Raw genomic sequence first — 12,083 nt, forward strand, 5'->3', positions numbered from 1 at the left:
TAATTGCGTTTTTATAAAAAAAACGTAATTTAGTAATAATTTGAGCCATGTAGCATAGAAAAGAAAGTACATTTTATTTCTACAATTTTATACGCGGACAGCGCGAAACGCAAAAAAAAAAAAACATTGTTTTAGCGAAACAGACGTTGCTCTGGAATCATTTTTCTACGCTTACAGTTTAGTCTGACGCAAATTACTCATGACTGCCGATTGTAGCATTTGTCTGATGAACGAATACCGCAACAGCAATGTTTTACTTCTGTAACTTCATGGACTAAATGTGCTGACCAGAAGCAACCATGCAGGGCGTGCAAACATGCTGAAGCTTGAATTTCACGTATTGAAAAGTATTGGGAGTATTGAAATAGAGCCATGGCTGTGTTGATGTCGCCGTCCGTGAGCATTGGTGAATCAACCGTGATCATCTGACAGCAACCAACACCATTGAGTGGCTATGTGAGGAATCATGTTGGGCGGATGTGTCGACGTCACAGACATATCTATGACGTCAACAATCCACGTGAATTGGCCATGAGATTATGATGGAAGCTGTCATCGTTATTGGCCAAACCGCTGATGTTAGCCAACTAATGACATGCCAAGCAATGTCAAACCCATTGTATGCCAATGTACGTGCGAGTACTGGTTTACGTTGGACCTCAAATCATAGGTTAGGCCTAACGGGTTGGCGCATGCCCGTCTTCACAGCCGCATCTTGTGTCGTCATCAATGGGCTTGTAAGGCTGACACGTACTCACAGTCACAGCCACACAACATTGCAGCCAAGTGGGGCACTAGGGCAGAGCACACCCACATTCACTCAATACGTTCTTTTAATACCATATTATATTCATGCCACCAATGCGTTTCCACAGAATGGACTACTATATGGTGCTTCCGCTCTAGAAGTTATAAGAACCACCGCCAGAGGAGTCATTGCAATAACCATTGGGTTTACCGTTGCAGAACATTTAAGTAACAAAAATTTCACTGACAATCACGTCATGTATTAACACACTGCAGCAATAGTGAGTGAAGCCACGAGCTGGTTATTTCACCAAAGTAGTCGGTCAGTGATACTAATGCTGATGCGGCTGGAATCTTTTGTGTCGGGTGATGGTAAAGAAGTCAGCACGCCAATTAGGGTTGCCACCTTTCCCCGAAAAAAAAAACTGGCCCTTCGGGGGAGCCGTGGTATATAGAATGTTTAATTTGTTTTGTGTTGAAAAATGACGCCATGTTTTTGACATGCAGTGCCATTTATTGTAGCGTGTTCTTAGAGAGAACCCAACGTGACTACTGAAAGCGATTGAGAGCTTGGTTATTGCTCTGTATGTACTTCACTGAAAAGTAACCACAATTGCTGAACACGGCGGCAGCATTTTGTTGTTTTGTTCCTCCCTTTGGCCCCCTCCATCTCAGGCAGCGTGCTCTCCCGCGTATTTTCTCGGCTCGCGTGTCTTTGCGCAGCTTGTCGACACATATTTATCGTCTTAGTTGTTCAATTGACGCTTATAAAATGCCAGAACGGACATAATCACGGCACGAGGGCCAAAAAACCGGCGAATGACGGCCGGTTTTAAGTATGGACCGGCAACCGGCCCGCTGTTTAAAAAACCAGTCGGGCCGGTCCAAAACCAGGCAGGTGGCAACCCTAACGCCAATCCACCCTGTGAAGGTGGTCGGGAAGCGACGCTGTAAACGACACCCACAAAGATTACCCATGCGATGTCACTTGAATTCACACACGACTCTCTACAAAGAGTGAAACCAGACACAAGTGAAATGCACCGAACCACGTACACCTTGTATTATTTCAAAGATATATTCTTAGCTGAAGTCAAATCAATGCATGATTTATGACTGGTGGTTTGTTAAGTTGTATTGGTAAAGCACATGAGTGGAAACTTTTTTATAAAATGAAAGGAAGCTCAAACCCGGTGTTAGACAATCTCAATTCTCCGTCTCTGCCGTCGCCAACGGAGGCGAAGAGATCGGTGGCAGATGGAGGAGAAGTGAGATGCCATGCGTTGGTGTGAGCTTCCTTTAATTTTTACCAACTCCTAGCACATGCGGGCGCTACAAGCGCCGTGGGTGGAGCGCACAGTGGCACGGAAGGTCGCATGATGCTATCATGCGGCATTCAGCGAGGACTCTGAATGCGAGAGTGCACCGTCTGTCTCCCCCGTCTCCATGTGGACTTGTAGCTCAATCAGTAACACAATGGGCTCTCGCTCCATATCTCGATTCGTTCCATGTTCGATTCCTGGCGGTGCCAGTAACTTCTTTTATTTGTTCGCAGGAGTTTTCTGTTGACACTAACGGTCACGACAGAACCCTTGGGGGGGTAGAGGTAAAAAGCTTTGCTTTAAAAAACTTCGTGTCACTGCACTGTCGTAATTACACACGTCATGCCATCATCGCTCCAGGTGCTGTTGGGCTGGTTACATTGCTCTCATGGTTGGCTGCCCCACTGTCCAAGTGTAGCATTGAAAGAACCGCTCAGCAAGTTCATCACACACGCTCTTTACGAAGCTTCAATTTCATGCAGCAAGAACCACTGAAAAGCCCTTTGAGAGAAATCCGATCCATCAGTGGGTCACGTTTCCTAGAATGCATCTTCGAGCTGCTGATAGATTCCGCTCGCAACATTTAGTTTCATGCATTGCGAGGTCAATTTTGTAACAGTTTTTGCTGAAAGAGTTGCTTTTTCTTTTCACTGCCCAACTTAACAAATACAATCTAGAACTGCTGATACAGTAGACCTCCAAGTGCCAAAACTCTGCAGCCATTTAGGACACCTTCAAAACACGTATCTTAGGAAGGCTATTTGTAGCTCTCAACTTATTTCCTGTTGATTTTGCTTTTATGATGGTTGAACGGAAGTATTGTTCCCTATACTCTATCATCGCCAAGACCAACATGCTCAAATGTCCTCACCATAAAGAGACAACACAAGTCTAGTACATTATTGGCCATCTGGGACTTCTCCCCACGGGAATAGTACAGAATTAACAGTACTGGTTACCAACCAGCTTCCAAGAGGTAGGACAGTCAAAATGGCATGTTTATTTTCTCAACCCTCAGAATGCAGACCCCTGACCAGACCATACTGTTATCCGGTAGTCCAGAAGGGCTCACCCACGAATCCACAAGGCTACTACCATTGGCAACACCCGACACTATCACAGGCCGGCTCTCTCACAGTGATTGACGAGCTGCTTGAGATTGAGAACAGCATTCGAACTAAAGTGCAATGCAAATTAGTCGTGTACCAGGATTTAAATTTCAGAGTGGGGGTGGGGGACCATGCCTTGGAGAAAAAGGAAAAGAGGGAACGTACGAAAGGGAAAAAAAAAGCTAAAATAAAAGTACAAGAAAAGAATTAAGCAAAGCTAAACAAGGAATAGAGTGAAGCTATTAAAAAAAACAAGAACTTTCGGATGCCGTGGGAAGCTCTACATGACCTTCTGAATGCTGTGTTAATTTTCATTTTTTATGCACGGAAATTGGGAAATGGCTGATTATCATGACGAGAGCAGACATCAAGGCAACATGTGGTTAACGGCATACAAGGCTGTATAAATGTAATTATCACTAGACATTACCAGACGATAGGCGAAGTTTGCGATTTTGCTCATTCCACTTACAAATCCCTTTTTTTCCTCTGAGGGGGGGTAGGGGTGGGGGTGGGGAGGTGCGCTCACCAGTCATACAAACACTTCCAGCTATTGCACCTAAAACATACCTACATAACTTTGTACGTGTGACAAGTGGGACAGAGCTTTTAACAAGCATTTATTCATGGTACATAAGAATTGAGAACAAAAACTTTTCCAACTTTTGAAAGGTAGGTAAAAGGACCTCCAGTTAGTTTAGCAAAGCTGAAAATAACTCCCAGCCAGAAACAAAAAGTAAACATGCAAGCAAGAACTTCACAATATTAAATGTGGCTTTGAGAAAAAAACAAAGAAAGAAAAACATTATGTACAGGTTTCGGAGATGGTGACAACTAGGCAGCTCAGGGTAAAAAAAATAAACAACAACAAAAGCCCGTGTCATGCAGTGATCTGGCTTTGAAACACAAGCCACTGTCACATGTTTTCTTGAGACAGCTTGACATCTTTCTTACAGATTCAAAGGAAAACTTCTCTACAAGCGTGAAAGTGATTGTTACTGCTTAGAAAAGTAAACAGCTTTTCAGTTACATGTGACCAGGCTTAGTACAAAACACACACAACCTTACTGAAACCCTGGAGGAAAAATATAAGGAAAAATGGTTAACAATACAATGTCTGCAACTGTTTTGAACAACAATGGTTACGGCACAGTTAGGCTTTGGTGCAATTTTACTAGAAGTCGAGGTAGGCTGTGGCATCATCATATCAAAAACGAGCACATGACAGGTATATATATATAAAAAAAAAACAACGTTGACATAATCACTGAAAGCAAACACTACACCACTAAGTGGCAGTGTAGCACTTTTCGGAATGAACTCTGGAAGCTTTTATCTTTAATCAGCAAAACAATTGGGTAAATACAGACAGTCTTTCTATGCATCCATTGCTGATATGTTTGCCATCATTTGCAATGTCTTCTTGGGCCAAGCCTCTATTTAGTGCTGCTTCTGAATGAACAAAAGTTTAAAATAATAACAAGAGAAAAAATGAAAGCATGCAGTAGGCAAAGTACCCCAAATGTCGCTTCCTTTCAAGAAAGTGTCAGCATGATTCCAGTGACTCCTCCCCTCAAAAAATATGATGCAATGCAAGAACAATGGATCACTGTACCCAAAGAATCAACGTGAACATCTAAATTATTCAGATTGAAGGAAGGAAAAAAAAAAAAAAAAAAGAAGTAGAAAAACGGACCTGAAATTCTGTCAGTGACAGGAATGAAATTTTCCCCAAAGCACTTGACTACTGTTGAGGCAGGTGCTCAAAACTGCACAATTTGGAAAAACTTCAGGAGTCCCGTCTCGCAGCAGAATACTTCACAAGTGATGGCGATTACACAATGAGGAATAGCGCGACTTTCTGGAGCACATGAAATCCCTGAAAACATAGCTGTAAATAACTCGGTGTAGTGTGTGAAGCTGCAATTTATGCCAAAACGTGCGCATAATACAAACCACACTGATGTAGCATAAAACAAAATGTAATAATTCTGGTATCCCTGAACACCTCATGTAGGCGAAATTTAAACAACTTGCTAGTTCTCAAAACGAGTGAGGTAAAACTAACACTAAAGTTTCTCAAATTTCGACATTTCCATTACCCGATGTAAGACTAACTCGTGACTCAGCGGGAAATTTCAGCTTTCTGCACAACAGCGCGGAAAGCTCAACGACGATTCCACACGAGAATTGCCCCCATATTTATCTAATAATCACCAAAATTTCCATTATGCCCTGCAATTGGCATTGTTCCGAGGCAAGCTCCGCAACAACATAAACAAAGGTTACGGCTGAAACAACGAAGAAAGAGTGCAAAAAACGCAAGCAATTTCGACTTTCAAGAAAGACCAGAATAACAGTACAAGCGAACGGTTTTCTAGTCGTAGTCGACAAGCGTTGGGTCTGGCTCCTCGTCCTCCTCCTCCTCCTCTTCAGCGGGAGCCTCCTCATCCCCTTGCAAGGCAGACTTGCCAGCCTTGCCCGTCACCTTCTTCCCCTTCTTCTTGACAATGACGTCGTCCGTGGCGTAGGGAGTCATGAAGCCCTCCTTGTTCAGGGCACGGGTTAGCGCCGCTTTCACCTGCAATCATGGAGCAGTGTCACAGGAGTTATACCATGCCTTTCTCACTTGTTTGTTTATCTTATCTTATCTCACTTATCTTATCTTGAGTTCTAAGTGAAGCACGTCTTTACTCTTTCCTCTGTACAACGCAAATGCACTGCCAATATTGTTTGATAGGTGAAAGGGTGCTTGGTGCATTGCAGTTGCTTTCTCAGGCTGTTCTTCTGTAATGTCCTTGTGATTTTAATGGCACTGCTCCAAGTTTGGCTTGATTACCACGCTTCCTATTTTTTGAATTGATTGGGAACCCTGTGATGCCTGTATTTAAATGAGAATGTCAGCTTAGCCTGATTACTGTATGTGTCTCCTAGTAACTTTTGTGTTGATGTTGCTATTGTCTCCATTGTGCTGTGTATTGTGTTGTATTGCATTGCATGTGCATGTATCTTCTTTATATGTTTTGCCCATCCTGCTTGGACCATTCACTTGGACTGCAGTATTATGTAAGTAAATAAATAAATAAAAACAAAAGTAACCTAAAATGTTCGCGATCTAAATCAATGTTTCTAGTAACGAGAGCACTGCAGATAAAGGTGTGTTGAGAAAACATTGCAGCATTCTGATCACTGATGATCGCCTGTGCACGTCACTCTGTTGACTGCTTCTTAGATGCTTGTGTGTTCTTGTTAATTGCAGAGCACACAAGTTTTCTCCAACAAACCGTGTTTACTGAAAGAAGCCTGCATTGTTCTTGTCTCCGTGACAATAATATCAGAAATTATACTGGATTTCATGGGAAAAACTCGTGGGTTTTCAAGGATATTCAAGGCACTGTAGGTTGATTTTTGAGGACCACATTGTCTGTTAGAAATCTAATAATGACCAAAGTTCAGGCAGAGATGCAGGCTTCAAATGATGAGAAATCGTTAAAAAAAAAATTAAGTCGTGGCTTAGCTCGGCTATGCCAGGATATACGTAGCGTGAGCTAATGTTCAGCAATCCAGTCCAATCCAGTCGTCACTGCTCCTGCCCCAATTCTCTGCACACCCGTACTAGAATTGGATTGGTAATGCAATCCAATACAATGCACTTTAATCTAATCCAAATCCAAGCCAATCCAACCCAAGTAACGCCAATTCAATCCAATGCTTCTCGCGCATGCACAGAACGGCCCTTCACGGCCCACGCGAAACTGCTCAACCTCGGCCAGTGTAGCTTACTCTACAAAATGGGAACGTTGCTGGAGCCATGGTTTCAACAAGTGCACTTGCTTTCAGAAAAGCGCCTTTGTTGAAATGATTGTTTCAGCGATGTTTTTTCTTGAACATTTTTTTATGATTGCTAGTTATAAATATAAAGTCAAAAAATAAACCTCTTCCTTGCTAGGCTGCTAGCGCCATCTAGTGAAAACTTGATAAACCAAAATACGTTTCTTGTTTATTTTTTATCGCAGTAAAGAAGCGATGTAGTACAGTCAAAACCCGCGATAACGAAATCCCGCTGGTACGAAATTCCCGCGGCAACGAAATATTTTCGCATCCCCGGCGAACGTCCATAGACGCCCATGTATTTTATATCTCGCGGCAACGAAACGTTTTCGGAAGCTGATCCCGCGTTAACGAAATTCGGTGCAAGTTTGGTCGGCATTTTACCGACCCTTTGGAGGGTAACTGTATCCAGAAAGTGCTCAAGTGCACTTTTTTTGGACTCAAAAGTGCGTAAACTTCAGCCACAGCACGTTTGCATGGCCGCCGCCATATTTGTTTACAAAAGACCGCGCAGCCGGCGGCCGTGGAGGCAGCCTCGCAGCTGCACCACCAGAGGGCGACACATGGTGACTCAAGTCGCGGCTTTGGCTTGGGCTACGCTAGCCCACTACCGCTGAACAGAGCGCGTGCGTTTGTTGTTTGTGTGTGGCGATTGGCATGTTTGCTCTCAGTAAGATGCCTTCGCCAGCTCAAAAGTGGAGGTTTTTATCGCTACGAGATAAGGCAGCCATCATCGCCCAAGTCAGTGGCCCAAGGGAGGATAGCGCCGACGAGTTTGGAAACGCCCTGCGCGTGTTTCGCAACGCCTGCAACTAGCTCAACCATTTTGAAAAGCAAGGATCCCACCAGTTTTCAATGGCGCACGTGCGCAAAACAAAACAGTTACAGCTGTGACCTTACTGGACGTCTAGAAAGCGGTGCTCACTAAGTTTTGTAAACAGTATTGGCGCAACGAGGTGCCACTCTGTCTGGCAAAGTTCGTAAACAGAAGCTGGACTCCACTTGCATGATCGGACGTACTCGGTGCCGAGGGCCACGGCGGAAAACGTGCAGAGAAGGTGAACCCACGGAATGTTTTGGATGCGTTTGACACGATCTCGTTCTTGGGCGCGCACGACGACTAGCAATGAACCACTTGTACAGTGATAGCTGAACTGTGACGTTTTCTGCAAGGTAAGGCTCACGAAGTAATATAACCGACTTTAGGAAATAAATTTTTGGTTTGTGGCCAATTTTTCGGTCGTGTATGTTTCATTCTCGCGGCAACGAAATTCCCGCAAAAGCGAATTTTCTTGCTTTCCCCGGCGGTTTCGTTATTGCGGGTTTCGACTGTATTTCTAAATGAAGCAAACTAGGCCATTAGGAACATTTCTATAAATTTGTAGAACCTTTCGTATCGGTACCCGATGCTCTTTAAGCCCGTGGGTCATGAATCAGCAAGTCCCATAGGAATGTGATCAGGTGAGTCCCCCTTAATTAGCCCCACCACCTTGGGTTAAGTGTGCCATCCAAGGCTGCCGCCGTGACCTCCGCAGTCAGAGGACGCCCCTCACCTTGGAGTCCACGAGTGCCATGGGGTCCCTGGAGCCCGGCCACTGTGCCAGCTCGCTCAGGCTCTCCAGGTCGGCCCGCTGCAGGAAATAGTGCTGCATGTGCTCCACCGCGGTGGGAACCCCGTCGGCCCCCCGGTTGATGAGCGGTTGCGTCACGGCGTTCAGCAGGGGCCTCACGTAGTCCATCGACAGCTGCGTCCGGTCCGCCGACACACTGCGTGCACCGACGGAAGCGAACGTATGCTCAGCTGCCAACGCAAATAGTTCTCATCTACAAACTTCATGAGGGGCTCTACAACACAAGGCACACCCAATCGTCTAGACAGACCCAATCATTAATGAGCGAACCGGAATAAGCGTCCTCAAGTCTGATGAGATAGTGATCTAACAGTCTGAGGAAATGCCCGAAAGCAACGATGTAGAAATGCTAGCATATTTTGTTGTCATACTAGTGTTGTGTCTGAGTTTGAGTACAGTTGACTTATGTTCTAAACCCCCCAACCTAGTTCAATTTCTTTCGCTAACTCTTTCCTTTTGGTGCCATAGGCCATTGGACACGAAGTTCCGAAGATTTCAAACATCCCGTGGAAGCTAAAAACGGCGCCTTGCGGACAATGAATGCCACCTAGTGTATTTATTGGCAACTCCTTTTTCGATTTCAATATCGTTTGTTTACATTTTGCGTGCAAAGACGGTGCCGAGACTGAATTTTGAACCCAGGATAGCGGCGAGTTGCATGAAAATGGCGGCCACTTCACGGCGCACGGCGCAAAAGTGGACAGCTGTGGCAAAGACCTCGGAAGCTACAGCTGCGGATTTTTCTTACCCCAGCAGCAGTGATGACTCCAGCAACAATGTGGGTTCGTCAGATTTCAGTTCTGATGAAGACCCTCCCATTCAGTGGCCTCAGACTTCGACAAGTGCTGGGGGTAAGGTTCGGTTTTGACTTCGCACAGTATTTATAAACAAAACATGCTTCTTATCTTAAGACTGCGGTTTTACTTTCATGTTTAGGGCGGCAAAAATATTGTGTCATGTTACGTTACCACTTTCAAGATAGCCTGGCGCTCGTGTCAAAGCGGCACTGCGGAGCAACGCGTGTCACTTCTCAAAAGTGCTGGATTTTTTTTCTCGTTTTTTTTACCACTGGAGTGATAAGGATTTTATGTAAAAACACAAACAAGTACGTTTTGAGGCATATCTTAGAGACCAACCTACTCTTCAGTAGCTTCGCGGAGTGGCACAGCCATCAGGGCCACTAGGTTGGCGGCGCGCAAAAATCCAAAACTTGGTGTACAGCGTTAATGTATATACAGTTAAACCTCGATGTAACGAACTTCAATGTAACGAAACCCTCGATGTAACAAACCACGGAATTTTTCGTAACTTCAAGAGTATGCACACCATGTATTTTCACCCTCTGTGTAACGAAGTCCCGTTTGCCGGAATTTCAATGTAACGAAGTTTCATGGAGAACTAGGCAGGAAATTTAAGTTGTAGAAGTAGATTTTGGGAGACGCAAGCGCCGAAATGGGGTCTCAATAAAACGCGAACGGCAACACGGGCCGCCCGATGCCGCGGATGCAGCGAGCCACGGGTCTGTGAGCGAGCCCCTTGCCTACAAACTGCGTGGAGTGCATACACGGCTGGCGCACTGTTTCTGTCGGAGCTTAATCGTCTACGCGGGCATCAGCGTGAACCGCATGGAGCGTTTTCTTCCCGCAAAAACTCAAAACGCTCCCCGCAAGTCACAGGCGCGCTGACGCAGCCGCGGAGACCACCCGCGCTATGTGGGCAGCTCCAGCGACCGCTTCCAACCGCTCGCTGAAACGCCACTCGAGGGGCAAATGGGAGAGGCAAGCGAGAAAAAAAAAAAAAAAAAAAAGGATAACGTTGGCGAAATTTTCACAGTAAAACGTCATGCGCGCCGCTTACGAAAGCGCCCATCAAACATCCTCCGCGGTGGTAAGCCTAATCGCCTCTTGCGGGGCCGCCGCCGCCGCATGCCGCCGTTTCGCCCTTCGTTTAAGTTCGCTCATGCTTGTTGGGTTTCATCGTTCCAGCAAGCATTTGTGAACCTTTAAGAGCCTTGTGCGCGCGTTTTTTTTTTTTTTTCACACCCGCGTCCGCGATTGCGCTCCGGCGGCGGCTTCTGCGCCAAAAAGTGACTCGCGCTGCACGCGGCAGTGGGAGGAGCCTGGCCAGTTTCGCCAATGGGGAGGCTCGCACCCTATGGCGGGAGCTTCGAAGCGCTCGGGCATGCCGAAGATATTTGATGGGCGCTTTCGTAAGTGGCGCGTATGACGCTTTACAGCGAAAATTTCGCCCACGTTATACGCTTTTTTTTCTCGCATGCCCCTCTCGTTTGGCCCTCGAGTTGCGTTTCAGCGAGCGGAACTGGTCGCAGGAGCTACTCACTTCGCGCGGGTTGCCTCCGCGGCTGCGTCAGAGCGCCTGTGGCTTGCGGGGCGCGCTTTTGCGGAGAGGAAACGCTCCATGCGGTTCACTCTGATGCCCGCGTAGATGATTAAGCTCCAATAGAAACAGAAAGAGTGCGCCAGCCGTGTATGCGCGCCACGTTTTCTTTTGCAGGAAATGCTTCGCGGGATGAACACTTCATTAAAACCGCGAATTTCAATGTAGCGAAATTTCAATGTAACGAAGTAAATTACGAATTTTACCGACTTCGTTACATCGAGGTTTAACTGTATTGAATGATAGTAGCTTCGCGGAGTGGCACAGCCATCAGGGCCACTAGGTTGGCGGCGCGCAAAAATCCAAAACTTGGTGTACAGCGTTAATGTATATATTGAATGATAGTTTAGGAATGTAGAAACAACTTGTACGTCGTAGAATTCCTAAAGTAATTTTTAGACTCAGCGCAACTGCCTATATGTATTGGGTGTATACCTTTTGTGCATTTCTTTCTGTTTATTTGACCAATAAGCTGTACCTGCTGCTGCGTGTTTGAAAGAGCAATCTATTAGCTACAATTTCATGCATAGCAATGCTACATGTGTACAGTACCTCAAGAGAAAAAAAAGTTTTGTGGAAGCACTCAAAATCGGCCATTTTTCCGCATTAGTAACGAAAGAGTTAATGAACTCGTTTTTGATTACACCATTAAGCACCTGGACATTTCTACAGAAGGAAACAGTCCACGCTATAACAACAAAAGGGCTCTTAATCAGGTAGTTATTTGCCCTGAGTAGAGTGGAAACTGGTCTTGCATTTGTCTGCAGCAGAATCTTGCTTAGTGGAAGTGGCAGAGTTTTTCATAAGGAACATGCTAGCGAACTCCAACTTCCTAAATAAGTGCGAGGGGCCCCAGACATGCTTTCTTTCCCCCGTAACGAGTCTACTTTTGCTCCACTGCTGTCCACTTTACCAAAATATGAGCATGTTAAAATCCTGCCTGCACATAACTTCTGCCTTTTTGTTCCTGCACCATGTCAGCTTACTTGCATCTATCCAACTGTCCCACCATCACCACGGACAACTTCTGACCAGGCAACCCCATT

At 45.5% G+C, this 12,083-nt stretch overlaps 1 protein-coding gene across 2 annotated transcripts in view; it reads right to left on the reverse strand.

Moving 5' to 3' along the window:
- Positions 1–3,779: 3,779 nt before the first annotated feature.
- The window catches only part of Gnf1 (germ line transcription factor 1), a 48,837-nt gene continuing 40,533 nt past the window's right edge, over positions 3,780–12,083 (reverse strand). For both annotated transcript variants that reach the window (XM_077677959.1, XM_077677960.1), the window contains exons 22-23: positions 8,563–8,776; positions 3,780–5,759 (exon numbers count right to left, since the gene is read on the reverse strand). In XM_077677959.1, coding sequence (XP_077534085.1) covers positions 5,556–5,759; positions 8,563–8,776 — 418 coding nt within the window. In that variant the 3' untranslated portion in view covers positions 3,780–5,555. The remainder of the gene's footprint in view (positions 5,760–8,562; positions 8,777–12,083) is intronic.

The sequence above is a fragment of the Haemaphysalis longicornis genome, unplaced genomic scaffold (genome assembly GCF_048455015.1).
Source record: "Haemaphysalis longicornis isolate Haplotype H1 unplaced genomic scaffold, Haemaphysalis longicornis Haplotype H1 scaffold_7, whole genome shotgun sequence".
Taxonomy (NCBI): domain Eukaryota; kingdom Metazoa; phylum Arthropoda; class Arachnida; order Ixodida; family Ixodidae; genus Haemaphysalis; species Haemaphysalis longicornis.